This window comes from Podarcis gaigeae (genome assembly GCF_964106915.1).
Source record: "Podarcis gaigeae genome assembly, chromosome: 10".
NCBI lineage: Eukaryota > Metazoa > Chordata > Lepidosauria > Squamata > Lacertidae > Podarcis > Podarcis gaigeae.
In genome coordinates this window covers 53,733,696-53,755,374 of record NC_139686.1, presented here as the reverse complement: position 1 = coordinate 53,755,374, position 21,679 = coordinate 53,733,696, and the positions used below count along the sequence as shown (strand labels likewise).

Sequence of the window (21,679 nt, the reverse complement as noted above, 5' to 3'; positions counted from 1 at the left end):
TTGCACTTTGACATGCTTTCGAACCTTAAAACTTTCCTAAATGCAACTTGCCACACAAAATATTGTTGCCTGTGTGTAATTTGGCTAAGTTCAGATTTTATATTTTGCAACAGGATTGTGGGCCAGAGATCAAATGGCTCTACTGTACTGCTGTTGGCAGTTTCATTTATCTTTCAGGACAGTCCATATCTCTTGTTTCATCACTGCCTGGTGCGGAGTGATGAAACAGCCAAGACACGGCCACATCTTCCGCTCTTGTTCATGCCAGCCAGGGCAGAAGACAACTGTTAGAGGCAAACTACTGCTTCAATCTGGAGAGGGCACACGAATCAGGCCCCAATCAGGCCTGATGCCATCAGGTGAAAGCAGTGGGGCTGGCTCTTGTTCATGCCAGCCAGGGCATGGATCCCAGGCATGTGGATCCCAGGCATGTTCAGACCATCTCCTCCCATGGAATGCACTATTTGGGGGCTTCCTGTGAGCTAATACTAGCAGGGATCCTCCTGCCTGCCAGTTTGTCAAGGTGGAACGAGGTGCTCCACATTAGTGGAGGACACTAGCATCCCTTTTTGGGTGGAGCTGAGCAGAGGGACACTCCCCTCAATTCAATACCCACCAAGCCCTGTTGTAAAGGGTGTTGCAACCTAGATTGTGATTTTTTTATGTCTTTATATTTGTGCCATTTTTTTGGGGGGGGATACATTTTGATAGGCAGTTAAGGAGTGCCTTAAATAAATAAAAATGCAACAAAGCATGAACATACAAAGCAAAATTGAACATAGCAAAGTATAGGAGGCTGCGTGCCCTACTTTACAGAGGGCCGTTTTCTATCTGACAGTGTCTTCTGTCAGAAGGGCTGTCTGGTCTGCACCCAGTTCAAATATAAAGAACCACATACAGGAAGAGCAAGTTGTTCATCAACCATTAGCTGCTGAAGAGCAGACAGGGCAGACACACAAGACCACAGTATTCCCCACCTTGGTGATATGTACTGAATTTCTATGTAAATGACGGCAACTATTTCTAAAATTGCATTTATGCATATCAATTAGCACATGCAAATCTTAGGCAAATCTGTGCCCCCTTTGTCTCATTGTTTGGTGATGTGGCTCTTCTGTTTTGGTGATGCTTATGTGGTCGGTCTAGGCAAAGTCTATTTAAAAAGCAGCATAAAATCTCAGCAGAGATTAAAAAAACCCACATAAATGGGCCCGGAAGGACAAAATTGGCTTCACATGGCAGCAAAATGTAGGTGCCAAGCAAACCCCATTCATGGGGCGAGCAGTCCATGTATGCATTAGTTGAGATTCCGGCATTGCAGAATGACCCTCCAGGTCTCTTCCAACTCTACAATTCTATTATTATAAGAATCTTTCCTCTGGTAGGCTCCAGTTACAACTCAGAAGGTGAGGGCATCTGTTCAAGATCCCCCTGTACATGCAGGCACATGTGGAGACAGGCAGTCCTTCAAGCACCCTAGTCCCAAACTGTGATGGGCTTTATAGCTTGAAAGTCTCCATAAGCACCTGGCTGGTCACTGAGAACAGGAAACAGGACCAGTTGGGCCTCTGCGCTGACCGAGCAAGGCTCTTTGTACGTTTTCATGTTTTAAGGTTGAATTTTGCCTGGAAATTAGAGAACAAGGGTGTGAAAAACAGTAAGATGGTAGCTCTGGAAATATTTATGGTTGCTAAAATACATGTGATAATTTGGAATGTGTGTGCAAACCCCGTTAAATTGTTTTTATATGAACTGCTTAGACTTTTCTATTTTTTAAAGCAATTTAATAAATAAATTATATGGAACTGGACACAGGCGTAGAACTGCAATTGGGAAGCCCAATCCCAGGCATGTTTACTTCAAGCCAAATCCCACTGTGTTAAATGAGTCTTACTGGCAGGTAGATGTACATGGTGGTGCAGCCCTAGTTTAGACCAAGGAGAAGAACTCAAAGTGCTTACTTTTAATGGGGGAAAAACCCATGTCTTCCAGTAGTAGCACTTTTGTCTTTTAGAACACCAAATAAATTTTAGTCTACTATTTTGTGCTTATATATATTATTCATACAACATCAGTTTAGTTCAAAGTACCGTATTTTTTGCACCATAACACTCACTTTTTTCCTCCTAGAAAGTAAGGGGAAATGTCTGTGCGTGTTATGGAGGGAATGCCTACGGGTGGCATGCTTACGGATTTTCCTCCTCTAAAAACTATGTGCGTGTTATGGTCGGGTGCGTGTTATAGAGCGAAAAATACAGGTAAGTACAATTTGCATGTGTCAGGGCATATATGCATTAAATGCATGGAAAATAACCTTTGTTATTAGGGTTTCAAGTAACATGGCTGAGAGTCAATAAGCTTGGGGACAGCAAAGATTTGAGAACAGAATTTTAAATGCACCTCTTTTCTTCCGCAAGAGAACATGTTTATCATGTGAATTATTAAACAGTGTTGCTGCTAAACAACAAAGGCAGAAAAGCTCAAATGTTCAACATACCATTTTAATAAAAATACTTTGAAAATACAGAGTCTTTGTTCAGAATCTTTGGCATAGCTTAGAACACAGCATTTAGGTCTCAAAGTGGAATCATACAGAGTATTTGGTGTATTTATGAATTGCATTATCAGAATTTCAGTGATTTTCATTTCAGTTCAAAATCTAGACAACAAACCCCACTCATTTAAAATGTCATTGGCCTCCCTCTAGAGATTCTCAGGCACCCAAAATTATTTCATGCTAGTATCTCCATGCACAGAAACTGCACAAGTGGGGAACATAGGCCATATATCTACAACCACACACAGCCCTCTTTGGAAAGAAATCTGGGGAGTTCAGAAGCAGAGAATACCCACATCCATGTGGAATGCTCTACTACTGTCTCAGGCACAACAGGATTCTGCTTCAGGTTCTTGTGGAAAAGGCAGTTCAGTAGCTCCTCCCTTCAAGAAACCTTTCTGGACTTGTATGCATGGCACTTACAGAGTGATGAGCAGGTGATTGGCTGAAGCATCCTGCTTCTTTAAAATAAAAGCTTGGCAAGAATATGGAGACCATAAAAATAAAGCTTCAAGGCAATTCATTACAATACCATTTACATAAAAACACAATATGTACAGCAAAAGAGTTTCATTAAATAAAAGCATCGAGATTTTCTACCCAAGTTAACACCTTGTTTCAAACAGTTAATTTTGAGGTAACCTTTCTCCCTTCCTTTTGATTCTTACGGGTTTGCATAGTAGGCAAGTACTTAATTCCCTTATGCAACAGTATTGTATAAATCTGTGCACACAATTCTGTGGATCCTGAACTGTGTCCACATCTGCAGAAAAACCTCATAAAATCCCAAGAGTTACACTATGATCAAGAAAATGCCACATAAATGTAACCTACCGCCCCGAGGCAATAAGAGGGCAATCTTCAGCAAAGCCCTTTAGGGGTGGTGTGATTTGTTACCCCAGTTGAGAACCCCATATCCCACGTATGCAAAATATAGAGCTAATGTATGAGCTTCTCAATTCACTGGGTCAAAAAAGAGCAGTTGCCTGCATTCCTCCATGGGCATCTTGGAACATGGTTGAGCACCATGTTGTCAGGGGTTCTCATTTTTTGAGTCTGAGATTAGTCTGAGACTAATGAACTCCTAAGGAATAGGTCTTCAGACATCCAATGGTTTTCTTTAAGCATGGAAGGGAGGAGGGAAGTGCAGCATTGATCCCTGCATTTGGCAATGCTTATGAGTTGCTATAAACATTAGCCGAGGCCTTTGCCTGATCAATATGGATTCCCTACCTGCTGCTTTTGAGACTCCAACTATGGCCAAAGTCCCTAGATCCCATTAATGACCAAGGGGACCCAGACAGACTCAATCTGGCCTTGAGCTGTGCACTTAGTGTACTGGAAGCCACTGGATCTGAGAGACTACAAGAATTGCTGGTAGGTTTATGCCAAGTAGACTTGATTGATTCTAGAACATGTTTGCAGAACCCGTGGTCCTCCAGACAGTGCTGGACTTCATCAGTCCCAACTAGAATGACCAATGGTCAGAGATGATGGGAGCTGTAGATTACTGCAGCAACAGCTGGAGGGCCAGATGTTCCTTACCTTTGTTTTATAGGGTGCTAGCTGTTGCTGAAAAAGAAAACTTGAATTAGGATTCAGATGAAGATTTTTTTTCAGGAGTAATCAACAATATTCTGGATACATTTATAATTCTGAGAGTGAGCTGTATAGTATAACATGCATAAAATAAGCCAGGTATTAGCCGTCAAAGAAATTTGGTAATACAATAGATACCGTTTTAGTTGATACCGTGCACAGTGACTTCTTGTAGTTAGGATTCATTGTAGTAATACATGTCTGGGCAGGCATATGTGATGTGGTCATGTAAGTCCCATGACACATCTGTGGGGACCAGACAATGACAGTACCATTAAAATAAAGTGATGTCAAACGCAGCCTGTTATTTTTCATTTAGAAAATGGAATTATTTTTTCTTAACAATTTTTCCCCATTCCCAAAGCAAGTTTTGTTTCCAGAAAAGTGCAACCCTGATGGAAGAAGAGGTAAAAAAAAAAAAAAAAGTCAGCCATTTAAACAGTAGTAATTTGGAATGAATTATTCAGCAAGGAGGCTTAACATTGTTTAAGACTAGAGTAGCGTTAGTTCCCAGATGTTCACTCTTGGACAAGGCGTATGTCGACTGATGCAAAGCACCTTCCTACGCTGTGATATAGCGGTGCAATGAAAACATCTGTCACGCTCTTCCATACAGCTTGCACAGAGGGCAAAGCCATAAGGCAGGACTTTGTAAAAGGAACCACAATCCTAGAAAAGAGAAGAAAAAGAGAAAGTTTAAATGAATGACACTTTCTGAAGCACCGGCCATTAAGTTCTGCTATTCTCATGGTTTGTTAAATAAACAAATTAGAATTACTGTTGTTATGCACAAAATTGATCCAACACGTTTGCTCAGGGTATGGTTTGACAAATCCTGGGCATGGCTGAATTCTAGCACACCAACACAAAGCTGGATTTACAGAGAGATCCACAAAAAGACAAATGCCTACAATATCTTCATAGCCCCCAAATTTCTGCTTTGCAGTTCCTTGCTACCGATGCTTACTCGGAAGTAACGCATAGGCAACACATAGGCAAATACTCATGCAGGACATGTACAGTGGTACCTCGGGTTAAGTACTTAATTCGTTCCGGAGGTCCGTACTTAACCTGAAACTGTTCTTAACCTGAAGCACCACTTTAGCTAATTAGGCCTCCTGCTGCTGCCGCGCCGCCGGAGCCCAATTTCTGTTCTCATCCTGAAGCAAAGTTCTTAACCTGAAGCACTATTTCTGGGTTAGCGGAGTCTGTAACCTGAAACATATGTAACCCGAGGTATCACTGTAATGTGCTTCTTGACATTTCTTCCTTAATTTAAGTCTACGGCCAAAAGGAAAGGAGAAAGATCCATTCAAAGCAACAGAGGAATGTGGATAGGCAACCTTCCTTTTAACAAGCCTGCAAACAGCTCACTCAACTGGTGGTTGGTACTGGCACAGATTCAGATTGTTCTTTCATACCTAACAGATAGTGTAACTATGGCCACCAATGTAACTAAACCTGCCAGAGGGGAAAGGTTCAAGGAATGCTAAAACAGTAACAGTAGCACTTTTTTTTAAGCATGCTACTGTATCCTGCCCCCAAAACAAAACCTAATTCTGTTCCCAATGTAACAAGGCTTGTCTGTGGATGGAGAGAGGTGCAAAACACCCTGCCCTCCAACGTGGATCTGCAACTCAACTGCTTCTCTAGTCACAGAGAGTTCTGGGTGCTGAAGGAATGTGAGGTCAAGCTCTTGTGCAAATTTTTGGCATGCTAACACTGCAACAACTCCTCTCTCTTGGCACTCAGCAATGCTTCCTAAAGGAGGGTTTCCAAAATGCTTCTCCACACAGGAGAATGTTGTTCCTCCCAACGTACATCGTTCTGAGGCAGGTTAATAACAGGGTCTCGCTTTTTCAGGCCGAAGAAACAAAATATTGTGGCTGGAATTAACTGCCTCTTGTGGAACTGGCCAAGGCCAGGGTATCTAGCAATCTCCCCCACAGTGGAGTTGCATTGGCTCTTTCCCAAAGGGCACTGGGAGTGTTCGAGAGGAATTCACTACCCTGCCCTCAAAACAAGCAAGAATTACATGCTCCCAAACCAAAGGGATTCCACAGGAAAAAAGAACAATGGCCCAACATTTCCACCCACCTGACTCCACCTTTAGAATTTTTTATTTTATTTTTTACAAGCACAGCTGAAATGATCGTACATTCTTCAGGGGCGTTGTAGGGTGAAAACCAGGAAGACATTAAGTGACATTGTTACGAAAAAAATAATAAACTGATCTAAGTCTTTTCTCTTTTAGCTTTTCAGATGTTTGAATTGTATATCAAATGCACCAAAGAACCCCAATCAAATGTATTCCAATTTGCATGTGTATCCAAGTCATCTTCAGAAGCTTTTGTCCAGGTGTTCCCACCATCTGGTGGCAACCACAGACAGAGCCTTCTCGGTAATGGCCCCTCCACCTGTGGAATTTCCTCCTTAGGGAGACCTTGCTGGCACCAACCTCATTTTGGCACCAGGCAAGGATTCTCCCAGGGCGCTTCAAGCCTGTTGTTATTTGGGAGCAGGAGTCAATCGCATACCAGCAAATTTGGGTTGCACAATGGTAGTTGATTGGCAGGCCTTGTGCAGCACATCTGCTTCCCCAGAAGACTTTTTGCAATAAGGAAAGTGATGGGAACACACCCTGGAAAGTGTGGGGTAACCTCCCCTCAAGCAAATCAGCACAAATTATCAGTAAATAGTCACCATGCTCTAATCTCCCTGCAAACAAATCAGGATGATTGATTCATACACAAGCCACCTGCAAGGTTTTTCAATGTATTTTAAGGTGTTTAACAATAAAATGAAATAATGCTTGTTTAATTTTTGGACTTTGTAATAAAAGCCAAATTTGATCCTGGCAAGCAATTTGGGCCTATTACCAATCACTACATTAAAGCAAACAGTTTTTAATAAATTGCTCTCAGCCAATATTAGCATTCTGTGGGGACGGGGGGCGGGGATTGCCTCCTGGCCTCACCCTGCACCAATCCACACACACCTCTAGCTCCACATATTAGGCAAAGGTTGAGCCTTGTGTCTTCAGGGGTCCTGATCCTGCAGAGAAGTACAAGTATGGCCTGCACTCCTCCTTCAGAGCATCATCCAATGTGGAGTGGTTGGTGGAAAGAGCAACTGCATGGCTCCAGCCTCTCCCCCACATGTCAGCCCTTGCACTGTTTTCGGGGATCAAAAGGGAAGCAGAAAGCCACTCACCCCAAAACACCGAAACAGATTGCCTGTGACCCCGAGTGCAGCCCAATTTCCTCCCATTTATTGGATGATTCCCCCTATTGGATAAACCCAAATTCACAGGGGGGGTGCAATGATTGGTGGTGTTTTGAGGGTAATGTCATGTGGAAGACGCAAATTAAATGGGAAGACAAATAGCGGCAATCACACAGTAAACTCTGGTGTGGACAAGCCAAGGGTTTCAAGTCCCCTCTTCTCAGCCACCAAGTTCCCTGGGCGACCCTGAGCCAGTCACTGCCTCTCAGCCTAATCTACCTCACTGGGTTGTTGTTAGAATAAAATGGGCAGGGCGAGTTTTAAGCATGCAAGTTGGGTTAAACACTGTCATTTGACCAAGGCTGTGTTGACACATTCATCCAAGTGATTACCAAACTTCTCCAACATAGTCAATATAGTTGGGTACCCAATTATGGCTGGGTGGGAGGGAGGTGACCTTTTGAAATGAAACTGAATAAGATTTCAAATATGCGCTTTTAAAATATTTTGTTTCAATTGTCTCTTCGGTAGCACTAAAGTGATGGAGCCTCAGCAATGGCATGGTGTTTCTCTCAAGGGTATAGGTTTTCATTTAGCAAATATTTGGCACAAGCAACAGATGCCCTTTCATACGATTTTGCTCAATGCTTTCATTTCTGATAGTTGTTAACCCTGACCCAAAGCCTCTCCCTTACAAAATACGGACGATATGTGCCTCCAAATTCTTTCTGTCAAATGCTGATTACTGTGAACAAGGGCATCAATACGAATTTATGAACCTCCCCAGTTGTAATGTCGCACTCTTGATTCCTTTCTCAGTGTGGGGAGACACAAAAACAGGGATCGATTTCAAAGAGGGTTACAACTAGAAAATGCAGTCCCAATTATGTGGAGTGGGGACCGTACTTCAGTGGTAGAGCACACATGATGGGAAAGCACACATGATGGGAAAGAGACCCTGGACAGCGGTTGCCAGCCAGAGTAGATGACAAAGGGCTCAATGGGCCGAGCACTTTGATTCAGTGTAATCCCATTTAATGTGTCCACAAGGTCCATAAAATCAAATCAAAGAAATGATACATTTCAACAAGCAAATATTCAAGCAAGGAACTAGGTCAGCATGGGACAGGCCACAGCTCAGCCAGAAACACACAGGATGCTCTCAGTTTTCTGTAGCTATTGTGGTGCTTTTGCAGGTACCAGACATGCTGAGTTAGTTCAGCTATCACCCTGCAATGGATGCTGCAAGCTAAAATGGACTCATGGGATCAAGACAGGTAGCACAGCACAAATCTTGAGACAGCAGCTCAAAAATCTGGAATGACAAATACCTAGCACAGAGGTGGTGGGGAACCTCAGATGCAGGAATCTGACACAGCCATGGGTCTCTTCACCTGGCACTCAGAATTGAGCATTTTTGCCTGGCTGGAATGTGTCCTGGAACTCTCATAATGCCTCTTCATATGAAGTACTTCCTGTTTCACCTCCTGGGTTTTTTTTATGGCACTTCAGTTATTGATGAGACTGGCACAGACACACACCTAAGCTCCCTTATGCCCACGGCAAGGAGATGTATCAGCGTTCAACCCTTCCTGCCACCCAGAACAGTGGAAGAGCAGCCCAGGAAGCGTGGGGACAGGTGGGCAGGCTCCTAGCCACTCCAAGCCAGAATGGAGAGGCTGGTGCTCTTAATGTGCATATTACTGCCTCACATATACATATCTATGCACAGGATTGGGGCTCACATGAATAACAAGCACTGTAGCATCCCAGCCTGTCAGGCCTGCATCAGAATCAACCTTACCTGACGGCTCCAGGCAACTTATCTCTTTGCCTCAGAAGCCCATCTGTAAAATGGGAAGTTCAGTGACCTTCTTAAGAGAGGTACTGTGATGCAAGGATTAGGCATGTGTGGTAGGATGCAGGATTCTGCTGACATCCCATTATGTGCAAGGACACATGTGCCTGCTCACCACCTGATGGCTGCAGCTGAAACAATCTGTATGTGCAAATGGCCATCAAAGATAGAACCTGTCACCCGCTGTCACATCAAAAGCAATGCTTTTTAGTGGGTCAAGTCTGCACATTTCTGCCGTCGGGTGCAGAAATAAAACAATGCGAATGGATGGGCCTGGTCTTACTTCTGAGCAAGGTCAACTCCAATTGTGGTGCAAAGGAAAGGAGGACTTTAAAAATGCAATCTTTTGCACACATTTAAGTAAGTTCCCATTGGATTCAGAAGTGGACAGAATGCTACCCAAAACTAACATAAAATAATTAATAGTGGCCCTAAAATTACCAGCTGAAGAGGTGGCGAGGGGTAGGACTCCTAGGAGAAGCATGAAAGATGGTTCCTCATAATTCCCAAAATCCACCGTGTTATTTCTATATGGCATACAGGGGATAATGTTAAAAATGCCAGCAGACAGAAGAAGCTGGGTTCTTACCAGATGTGCAGACAGCTGAGCACAGCAAAGAGGATCCCTGCCACAAAGGCCAAGGGGACCGCAAGGAAGAGCGTCAGGATCTTATAGATCAGGTATTTGCTGAGCTCGAAGAGTGCGTGGCTGCAGATCCAGACTTTGTCGAAGGAGTGCGTGGACGCCGGCTCCGCAATCACATCCGCAAATCCCAGCTGGAACGAGAGACACAACAAGCACGCAGCGACATAAGCTTCTGTTTTGAAACGCAACCAGGACAGTTATGCAAAGGGAGGGGGAGACGAGTGGGCAACCAACACAAAGCTAAACTGCTGCTTTTGTTACAGTTCTGAAAGAATCCTGCTGAATCAAACAGGCACACGATTTCGACTCAAATGTCCTGAAATGGATCTAGAGTTCTGTTGTTTTTTTTTAATGCAGAGAACGTGGAAATGCAATTCCGATCCGTTTTAAGTCGATCGGCACAAGTACCAACGAATAATGATAATGATGATAATGATAATGATAATGAAAATAATAGGACCACCACAAGACATGCTACCCCTCCAACCTACGGAAAGAGAAAATAAAAAATACGGTGACTTGTAACTCTTTGGCTGGGTTGAAATCGCCTTAAATGGAATCAACAGTCAGTGGCCCAGGGAGGGAGCCCCGATCGCTGCAATGCAAAGCAGCGGCAGGAACAGGTGGAGGAGGGACACGGTAACGTGTGGATGCGGAACGCAAACCCGAGTCAGGCGGCCTCGCTCACCTTCAGATGCGTGTTAATCCCGCGCGGGTCCCTGTCCGGGGTTTTCTCCAGGCTCTTCTCCGCGTCCGACAGAGCGGGGCTGCTGCTTCGGTTGAAGCCGTATTCATCCATGAAGATCTTGGTGTCCGCTTTCTCTTTCTCCAGCCCCATCGTCGCTGGGGCAGCCTGGGTCCCGAAGGTCTTCCTGGGCTGCGGCTGGGGAGCTCCCCCCTCCTCCCCACCTCTCCACGTCCCCCTCTTTCCCCCACCCTTGGGTGCTCGTGGATCGCGTCGCTGGGTGGAGTGGGCAAAGCCCGAGACCACGCCCCGGAGAAACCCACGGCAAGCTGCGCCGCCGCTCCTGTAAGCCACCAGCGAGGCTGGAGTGGAAAAAAAAAGCAGCGCTTAGCGGCAGACACTGGAAAGCGGCCGATGGTGCCCGCCTGGCTCCCGCGCATGCTCAGACCCGACACTCTCCTCTGAGGCAACATTTGGGAGAAGCCAGGAGGCCACCTCGAGCGACCTTTCTCGGGGCCTCGTTTGCAAAGGGAGACTTGGCCAGCGCTAAAGGGGCGACTGCGCGCACTCTTTCGCTTCCCGCCAAAAGCAGAGCCCCTCTTTTCATCGCTGGACCCCTGTGGTTACCCCACATTTATTTTTCGCAGACAAGTTAGACAAACACGGGGAATTTTAAACCAGGCTGAAATATTAAGCAATGCTTCTTTTGACGTTAATTCCATCAGAATCAATGGGGCTTACCTCAGAGAAAATGTGTTTTTTTTGGGGGGGGTGTGTGTCACACACCCCATGTCACCACTGGAAGTAGTGGGGGCAGTGACGGCAACGTCCAGCATTTTTCAAAGGTACTGGTCAGTCGGGTGCATTGCAGACTGGCATTTCACCTGGGCCAGCCCAGCGCCATTTTTCTAGAAAAAGAGGTGCCGGAACTCACCATGAACACCTCCTTTGTTCTCTGATAATGGCAATGGAGCCCACCTGAGAGGTGCCGGAACTAAGTTCCGGCTGAAAAAAGCCCTTCACCTGGCCATGGGTCAGAAACAGCTTGGGTCACTCTGGTGGAAGACATAAGGCAGGGAAACAGAGGGAGCAGAGTGCCAACTCTGTTGCTTTTCCTGGACATCTCAGCACCTCCCTCTGTTAGTGTGTAAGTCCAGCTCTGGAGGAGACAGGTTGAGATGATGGTACCAAGTCAGGTAAAAGGTAAAGGTAAAGGACTCCTGGACAGTTAAGTCCAGTCAAAGGGGTTGTGGCGCTCATCTCACTTTCAAGCCGAAGGAGCCGGCGTTTGTCCACAGACAGCTTTCCAGGCCATGTGGCCAGCAGGACTAAACCGCTTCTGGCTCAATGGAACACCATGACGGAAGCCAGAGCGCACGGAAACACCATTTACCTTCCCACTTCAGCGGTACCTGTTTATCTATTTGCACAGGCGTACTTTCGAACTGCTAGGTTGGCTCAGAGCAATGGGAGATCACACCATCACACAGATTCAAACTGCCAAACTTCCGATCTGCAAACCCAAGAGGCTCAGTGGCTTAGACCACAGCACCACCCACTCCCAAGTCAAAGTACCAAGTCAAAGTCCTGCCCGTGGCAGTAATCGTTAGCTGCAAGCAAAGTTTCATAACAATAGCCAGGTCTGCCATATCCCAGGCCAATGTGTAGTTCCTTTTCTAGTCTATAGCTCCGCAAGATTAGAATTCTGGAATGCTAGGCTACTACTACTACTACTAATAATCTGCAAAAAGGGTATTCCCTTGTGCATGGTCATAACTCAAACATTTACTGGCTGAAGGAACAGGTGGCTACATGTCTACAGCCATGGTACTTTTCTCAATTTGGACACAACCCACCATGACTATGGAAAAGAAAACCTTACACCCACTCTCTAATTGTGGCAATGTGTGACCAAAGATGCAGATAATCAGCTACAGATTCACTCTTAAAAATATTGGATTAAACAGCAGCTGTACCACTACACCTGGTAAGTACAACAACAACACCCAAAACTCATGTGTTGGGAACAAGGGGTCGGCTGTAGTGGTTTTACAGAATTTTTAAATCTATGCTTCTCTGTGGCAAGATCTTATGATCCTGAAAGGCAGCACCAAAATCATTTAAACAAAATCAATAACTTCCATGGACTAAAGCCCACAGCATCAGATGCATGACATGTTGTTCTTCATTGGGAAATGAGAAAAGAAATTGAAAAAGGGAGTCAGAGGAGCGTAAATGCTTCTTATCACATATATACAGTGGATGCTTGGGTTGCGAACGTGATCCGTGTGGGAGGCATGTTCGCAACCTGCAGCGTTCGCAACCCGCAGTGCTGCGTCTGCGTACGCACAGGTCGCGATTCAATGATTCGGCACGTGCAAAGCGCGATTTAGTGCTTCTGCGCATGTGTGAGTGCCGAAACCCGGAAGTAACCCGTTCCAGTACTTCTAGGTTGGGCGCTGTGCGCATCCTGGAAACACACAACCTGAAGCGTCTGTAACCCGAGGTATGACTGTATTAGTAAATGCTGTAAGGAAAACACTCTGAATGTGCTCAGAGGCACTCTTATTATTTCTTAGGTTTGAGGCTGAGCTGCGGCACTGAAAACAGGTCCAGCAGCTTACATTTGGCAGACTCATATGAAGCCCTGCACCTACCAGTGGCATAACTAGCTGCTCGGGTGCCCGGTGCGATGTGCGTGTCCTGCAGCTGGGGGCAGAGTGAGCCACCCATGGGGGCGGGGTGAGCCAAGGCAGGGCGCGCTGTGTGGAGCCTCTCTGCAGCCTCCCCTTCAGCTGTAGGGTGGCTGAGGTGGTGGGCAGACGCAAGCCCAGCGCTGCTTGGAAAAGCAGTGTGGTGCTTGCAGGCTGTCTGCCCACTGCCTCCCCCTCAGGAGGAACACATGGCTCAGGCACACAGCAGGCACCCAGTGCCCCCTGCCTCACCTAGCTACCAGTGGCGTAGGAACGGGGGTGCGCTGGGTGTAGGAGTTTTTTTTTTAAAGTGTTGTGAGCCCAATTTTTATTTATTTATTTTAAAAACACATATTTTTGCCATTTTGTCACCCCCCTCAGCGATGACACCTGGGCCGACCCACACCCACCGCACCCCCCTTCCTACGCCACTGGCACCTACTTGAAAGTGAGCGGCAACAAATCTTTGTATGAATTTGCTTTTAAGAAGTAAATGTCTTTAGAAGTGCATTACTCTTCTGTCTTGATGGCCTCAGTTTGTGCAGCTGCTTAATTTTTTTCTTGACGTGCCTGAAACAGATGGAAGTTAAGAAAGTGACGCAGATGGAAATAAAAGCAGCCTCGTGAAGATGCATGGGGATTAGGCCCCAATTCGGTTTCTGTTGCTAGGACTTCCCTTTCAAGACTTCCCTTAAAGCTTCTATCTTCAGCAGCAATGTTTTCCCTTAATCTCACCTCAGACTACCCTCCACTGCTTCATCAACATGACTTTTGTATCGATTCTGGCTTCGCACCTATCTCTTCCTTATCTTCCTTCTGAGAACTGTTAGCCTTCTGAGATAGGACCCTGTTTTTCACTTATCTGGCTCTGTGTTCATAAAAAATAACTAAAATCTGCTAGTGCTTCTCTAAGAGTTGCTTAAGAGAGTCTGACTTAGTTTTCATGCTGTCTGCGCACATTTATGAATAGGATTTCATAACCTTGTCCCTCTACATACCCAGAGAACCATGTTCAATATTGTCACCCCCACCCTTTATTATTATTTATTAATTTATATACCGTCCAATGCTAAATTAGGTTTCGAAGCAGCCTACAAGTATAAAAACAAAGGACAGAAACATTTTCTAGGCTTTCTTTTACTGTACATTCTCTGAGGCAGACAGAAACATTGTAGAGGACAGAAGCATTGTAGGGGACATTCTCTGAGGAAGACAGAAGAATGTAGAGGACTGAACTTCTATTATATTTAAATGAACGAGCACTGCAGGGGTATGGTTATGTACCCTTTTAAAAAATAATTTGCACCCTGTTACTGATGGTGGGGGTTGTGGGGCTGTGTGGTCTAGCCTTGCCACTGTTAGTCTCTGTGGCTACACACACTAAAGTATGGGCATCCTGGCACCTAGGATGTCAACCAGAGTTTCCCAACTAACATTTTGGTTCTAGGTATCACCCAGTTATGCATTTGGGAGTTTTGTCTTACTTGATTCCGTTCAGGTTGTAATATTGTACTCACTTTTCTGGGAGTACACCTTGTTGAGCTCAATGGGACTTCTGAGTAGACATGTATAGGATTCCTTGACAGCTACCTGAGTTGTCTGTGGACCTAAACTGTAAAGTTACTACAGACATGCATGCTATTTTAGCCCTGGCCTGGCTCCTGGTTCAGAGGAAATCTACCAGACTCCATGTTCAGTCAAATTCAAACAGCCCCTAAACAAGCAAGTCTGATTATTTTCCTTTTAATTCTTCTCCAACAGGTACAAAGTTTATGTCCTCAACTAAATTCCTCTCTCAGTGTGAACTACTGTAAAGAGTGCTATGGACTTAAAAGTGCGTTTATTAAGCAGAAATAAATGTTTCTGACCTGTAAAGTGTCTAGCCCTCGATTTAGCGGTAATAGTAGTTGTAGTCCTCAACCCTATAAAATATGACATACTGATGTGTGGAGTGCAAATCTCTCAATGTAAAATACCTGTTCAGTCACTAAAAAGGAGTTTGTTTCTCTGTATGAGCTCATGCAGAAACATACTGCAAACATCAGTAGCAGATTTGTTGTTATTTTCATAATTATAACAACTTCTGATCTCACCTATGATCTTTTCTGGAGCATGAGGAATAACCACACCTAAAGGCAAAATTCTGAATTTACATTCCAATGCAATTTGCTTTGGAAATTTGAGGGGGTGGGGCTGCTTCATGCTGCTTGCTTGCTTGCTGGAGTGAAGACCAATTAAAACCAGTAGTGTTATGTTGGCACTTGATCTCGACTTCTTTAATTTACCAGTGGGGCGAGTTAAGGGACAAAAACACAGGAATTCACAACCTCCAATTCCCCTCACTTGACCTGTATGTCGTATTTCTGAATTCCTAACTGGTGAAAAATGGGCAAGTCAGAGCCAGTCAGGTGCCAAACAATGCACAACCACATTGAAAAATGGTCAAGTTCGTTTATCCTTTGATCCGTAAGTAGAGGATGTTCCTGTTTAATCTGCAAGCCACAGGCTGTTGTTGTATTTTATATACAAAAAGCAGCTATCTTCCCTGAACATAAAAAGGATTCTACATACTGCTCAGCTGGTTGAAAGGTTTAGGATTACATTTGTTTTTATTAGGAAGGCTCCTCTCCAAGAGTATGCTGGTTATAAGCCAGTTCCACAGCCATCTGCTAGGTTTGCATTTCTCCAAACTTTAAAAATACTTGCTAACTTTTTTCTGAAGGAAGGTACAATATTTGTACTTTAGGTCAGGTGTAGCCAACATGGTGCCATTCAGATGTTGCTGGACTATAAGCTTGTGTTCTCTTGCTCCAGAAGGTAGGACTAAAACCAATGGATTCAAGTTACAAGAAAGCAAATTATAACTAAACATCGGGGTGAACTTTCTGGCAGTAAGAATGGGCTCCCTAGGGAGGTTGTGGGCTTTCCTTCACCGGAGGTTTTAAAGCAGAGCTTGGATAGCCATCTGTCGTGGATGCTTTAGTTGAGATTCCTGAATTGCAGGGAGCTGGACCACTTGATTCTTGGAGTCCCTTCCAACTGTACAATTCTATGACTGGCCATGTTGGTTGGGACTGATGGGACTCAACAACATCTTCGCATATTGGTTACCCCTGGTTTATGTAGAATGTACATTTTTACATCAACTAACACCTTATGTAAAATTCACCAGAAACCTAAACCCAAGGAACTGGTTACTTAATGTTAATCAATAATTAAAACTTGGCCCCACCACATCCTTTTGTCTCACAACTCCTTTCCAGATGTTGAAGAAGGTGAGTGAAACAAGGCTGCAGAAAGCTGCAGCTTTTACAATCAGCAGATAAAGGCAAGGAGATGTTTTGCAATTCTGGACCTAGATTATGGGATTTACTCCAGTCCATTTCAGTAGAGATTCAGCACAGAAAACCTCAATCTCTTAGTTAGATAATCCTCACAACAAAATTGATCATCCCTATGGATATATATATATATACATGCTTTCGTAGATTTTCACGGGTACAGGAATGCAGGTTTTGGTGTCCTCGGGTGTCTTCCCGTGTAAAAGTTGGGGTGTCTAGGCGACGTTTCGACGAGGTCTCACTCGTCATCTTCAGGCTGGTGCTTTCGGCTTCTTGTTACTGGAACAGAGCGGGATCTCAATGTTTGAGTTCCTATAAATACTGTAGAGGGGGTGTGGTGTCTAGCCTCCAATGTTCTGGGCAGAGAGGAAGTTCCCAGGCTAGTGTGCCTTTTCTTCTTTTGTTCCTTAATTACTTGAGAGATACCTTGAGTGATTTCTTGAGTGATATCCTGAGTACCACTTAGGTGGGTCATTAGGTGTGGATTAGTTGCTAAAGTCTTTGTGTCTTGACCTCTTGAACTTTGTGAAGAGTTTTCCTGAGAAGATGGCTGTATTGCACTTAGTTGTGCTTTGGCTTGGCTTCGTGTATAGGGGCGAGCTGTGGTTTTGTGGCTTGTGTCAGCCAGATCTGTGTAGGGATTGCAGGGGGGTGCAGCATCCGGAGGTGCCACCATGGATTGGCTACTGGATGGTGTCAGTAATTCATCTGTGGAGAGGGTCTGGGTTTGGGTCTGGTGTGGTTGATTGGTGTTGGCGTTCTGTGTGCCTCTGGATCTGGTGTCAGTTTTTGTGGAGAGGGCTAATTTCCAGATGTCTGGCAAGCGGGATGTGTCGTCACGCTTGTTCATGTTGTGAGGGTGTTTCTCTATCTTGATGGCTTCCATGATTATTCTCTTGTGGTGATGTTCCGTGTTAAAGAGCAAGGAACCCCAAGGATAAAATCCAGTTGGAAAACCAAGGGATCTATGAAATACCCTGCAAAGTCTGCCCAGCCACGTACATTGGACAAACAAACAGACGAATAAATGCACGTATCGCAGAACACAAGAATGCCGTCAAAAAAGAAGAAAAAACTTCCTCTCTTTTCCAACACATGAAAGAAACAGGACACGAAATTAATTTTGCAGATTCCAAATTGCTCTTTAACACGGAACATCACCACAAGAGAATAATCATGGAAGCCATCGAGATAGAGAAACACCCTCACAACATGAACAAGCGTGACGACACATCCCGCTTGCCAGACATCTGGAAATTAGCCCTCTCCACAAAAACTGACACCAGATCCAGAGGCACACAGAACGCCAACACCAATCAACCACACCAGACCCAAACCCAGACCCTCTCCACAGATGAATTACTGACACCATCCAGTAGCCAATCCATGGTGGCACCTCCGGATGCTGCACCCCCCTGCAATCCCTACACAGATCTGGCTGACACAAGCCACAAAACCACAGCTCGCCCCTATACACGAAGCCAAGCCAAAGCACAACTAAGTGCAATACAGCCATCTTCTCAGGAAAACTCTTCACAAAGTTCAAGAGGTCAAGACACAAAGACTTTAGCAACTAATCCACACCTAATGACCCACCTAAGTGGTACTCAGGATATCACTCAAGAAATCACTCAAGGTATCTCTCAAGTAATTAAGGAACAAAAGAAGAAAAGGCACACTAGCCTGGGAACTTCCTCTCTGCCCAGAACATTGGAGGCTAGACACCACACCCCCTCTACAGTATTTATAGGAACTCAAACATTGAGATCCCGCTCTGTTCCAGTAACAAGAAGCCGAAAGCACCAGCCTGAAGATGACGAGTGAGACCTCGTCGAAACGTCGCCTAGACACCCCAACTTTTACACGGGAAGACACCCGAGGACACCAAAACCTGCATATATATACATATATCCATAAACTATGGGAAAGCCATACTTTGAGCTTGCTCAACCACAAGGTCAACAAAAAATTGTTTGTATAAGTAAGCATATTCTGCTATAAGCATATTCAAGTTTGTGGCCTAACTCCTAGCCTAGAAACATCACCCAGTAGCTGTGATCCTTACAGAAATGTGGACAGAAATAGAGTGAGTAAACACACTATACTGTACCTTCAAAGCATGTTTGAAGCACATTCATTCCCTCAAATAATTCTGGGCACTGTAGTTTGTTAGGGGTTGCTGGGAATTTTAACTCTGTGAGGGGCAAACTACAGTGCCCAGAATTCTTGGAGGGAAGGAATGTGTTTCGATCAAGCTTTAAAGATATGGTATGTACATAGCCAAGATCTCATGATGTCAAAGGAAGAAGGGGGTTCCTTGGGGGAGGTTGTGAGGACGCTTGAGTTAGCCCTGGCCCCCTGCTGCCTGTGCATTTAGTGTGTGTCAGAAGGGGATCTGAATTTATACTGTTATACCTGTGTAGTGCTCTTCCATACCTGACTAGCCAAGGTCCCGCTCTCTTGTACAGGAGCTATATATGCATATTTCAGAATGCATGTAGAGCCACTTCTGGCATGTGCTGAACACGCACATAGTGGGGTGTGTGTTTGTGTGTGCTAACTGTGTGGTGGTGTGTATGTGTCCACTGGTTACTTGATTGATTAATGAAATTACTGTGTACTTTAACCCCCTCAAGCTCCCTGCTGGAGTCTGAAAGAGAACCAGTAAAGCAATGTGAAAACCAAAATCTTTGGCAAACGCTGTGACTATTAATTGCATTTCTTTTTCTTATTCTGTATTGCCCGGTATGGTAGTAGAGTGGGAAAGACAAGGTGCCGTTTAATATAAATATTTTAAAAACTGCATAGAATTGACCAACACAATGGTGAAAGAAGGTGGAAAGCATTTATTTACCTCCACAGGCAATTAATTGGGTGTGGTAAGACGAGATGAGACAGGTATCACAAAACAAAACAGCGCTCCTGAGATAAGTGATTTCAAACTCTATAGTTGCCTCTAAACATTCCCAACATTCAGGGTGGTCATGCTTGGCGTGTGGATTTTGCATATAAGAGAGAGGGTTGTAAGCTATACAGATTCCAGACATTTTCCAGTCTCTTGCCTCTGACTCAGCTTGCCATTTGCAATGGATGTATCATTTTGACTTTTTGCTTCAGGTGCAAAAACTACCTAAGGGTTGATCCGCACTTCATAGTAGCAAGAACATTTGCTGCTGTTTTACGCAACTGTTCCCTGCAGGGCAAAGAGGAAGGAGATGCAGATCTCAAAACATGCAGCAAACTCATCCCAGAGGCTGGCAGTCAGTTGCAGGGAATATGGATGGAGAATGCAGCCAACACACCTACTTCTGTACATCTCTTGGAGAATTTCTTGAGCAAGCAATTTATAGTTTTTAATAACAACAATAGTAATGTAAATTAGCCCTAAACCTAGCAAAGTTGGCTGATGTCAGTGTTTCAAAATAGACATATTCTCTACCGGCAAAACTCCATTTATGCTTCATTTTTTTTTTACTTGTTCAGATGACAACTTACAACAGTACCATGTTCCCCAGTTCAATTTTTGCCTCAGCTGTAAACATGCTATTATATTGATTTTGGAATGTCACTGGCTCAGCCTCCAGGCAGCAATAAGCAAATAATAATGCTGACCTATCTCACAGGGCGTGGGACGCGGGTGGTGCTGTGGTCTAAACCACAGAGCCTAGGGCTTGTTGATTGGAAGGTCAGCGGTTCGAATCCCCACAATGGGGTGAGCTCCCGATGTTCGGTCCCAGCTCCTGCCCACCTAGCAGTTAGAAAGCATGTCAAAGTGCAAGTAGATACGGTAAATAGGTACTGCTCCGGCGGGAAGGTAAAAGGCGTTTCCATGCACTGCTCTGGTTTGCCAAAAGCGGCTTAGTCATGCTGGCCACATGACCCAGAAGCAGTACGCTGGCTCCCTTGGCCAGTAAAGCGAGATGAGCGGTGCAACACAACCTCAGAGTCGTTCGCGACTGGACCTAACGGTCAGGGGTCCCTTTACCTTTACCTCACAGGGCCTTATTGAGATAATGTGTCTGATGCACTGTAGAGATTCCAGTACACATGCACATTCTCCACCCACCACTCTGTCTCACACACATCATTACTAGTTTCCCCCGAGTATAAAATGCAGAAAAATCTGGAAAACCAAATGTGCCCTTTGCAAACATGCAACACAGGGAAGGCATGCATGGCTTACATATATATTAAATTAGGAAAACAATATTATTTAGAAGACAGTGTTTGTATGTGCCATAGCTTCTCAAGCCAAACCAAATCCAAAATTGAAAATTTGCCACTTGACTTCCAGAAGTACAGTGCTAGTCAATGCTCACCCCCCTAAAAAAAATTGTTTAGGGGTATTCTCATTTTCCTACACATATTGAAATACTGTCCCTCCATGAGGCCAAACTCAGATTCGCAAAATGTTTAGGGGTATGTACACCCCTGCGTCCCCCCCCAGAAAAAAAGCACTGGTGCTAGTAACCCTCTAGGAGTGTAGTGTTCTGACTCTGCTGACAGTTTTCGGGCATTGTGCTTTTAGCTTCAATTATACATTCCTAGCAGCAGCCTGCCACATGGCTTTCCCTCCATGAACCATTTTACTGAAAACAAAAAAAATTTCCTTCTGAAGAAGTGTATCCTTCTGAAGAAGTGTGCATGCACACGAAAGCTCATACCAAGAACTGACTTAGTTGGTCTTTAAGGTGCTACTGGAAGGAATTTTGTTTTGTTTTGACTATGGCAGACCAACACGGCTACCTATCTGTAACATTTTTACTGAAGTTCTTGCTCATGGCCTCCTCTTCATGATACCTGTCAGTTAGCAATGGACTTAACTCATTAAATTGGGATTAGGAAGGTTTGATGTTAAATGTCAGCAAAGGGTCTTCAGGTCTGCCTGAGCAGATGGAGAACCAGGGTAATAAGCCAACGGGCAGGGCTCAGGAATTTTCAAGTTGTTTGTTTTCAAAGTACATTCCTGGAACAAAATCAGATTTCCAGAATGCTCTCATTCTGCAAACAAGGGTTGTAATTTTTCTTTCTTTTATTTTTTGTTGGAAACAGAGTTTTGTCTTGCAAGCTGTAGA

At 44.6% G+C, this 21,679-nt stretch overlaps 1 protein-coding gene and 1 long non-coding RNA gene across 2 annotated transcripts in view; both read right to left on the bottom strand.

Annotated features, from left to right (window-relative positions):
• The window catches only part of LOC310825661, a 190,752-nt gene that overhangs the window by 31,252 nt on the left and 137,821 nt on the right, over nt 1-21,679 (bottom strand). The window lies entirely within an intron of this gene.
• On the bottom strand, nt 2,484-11,005 carry CAV2 (caveolin 2). The gene is made up of 3 exons (XM_083699544.1): nt 10,574-11,005; nt 9,829-10,016; nt 2,484-4,825 (listed from the first exon to the last, which is right to left on the bottom strand). The coding sequence occupies exons 1-3, from the start codon at nt 10,721-10,723 to the stop codon at nt 4,675-4,677; spliced, it is 489 nt and encodes a 162-aa protein (XP_083555670.1). The 5' UTR covers nt 10,724-11,005; the 3' UTR covers nt 2,484-4,674.

Excerpts from the sequence above, each read along its gene's own strand:
- CAV2 (XM_083699544.1), bottom strand. The coding sequence starts at position 10,723 with ATGGGGCTGGAGAAAGAGAAAGCGGACACCAAGATCTTCATGGATGAA. Across the intron at positions 10,017-10,573 it reads GGATTAACACGCATCTGAAG|CTGGGATTTGCGGATGTGAT; the intron begins GTGAGCGAGGCC and ends CTCTCGTTCCAG. Across the intron at positions 4,826-9,828 it reads CTCAGCTGTCTGCACATCTG|GATTGTGGTTCCTTTTACAA; the intron begins GTAAGAACCCAG and ends TCTCTTTTCTAG.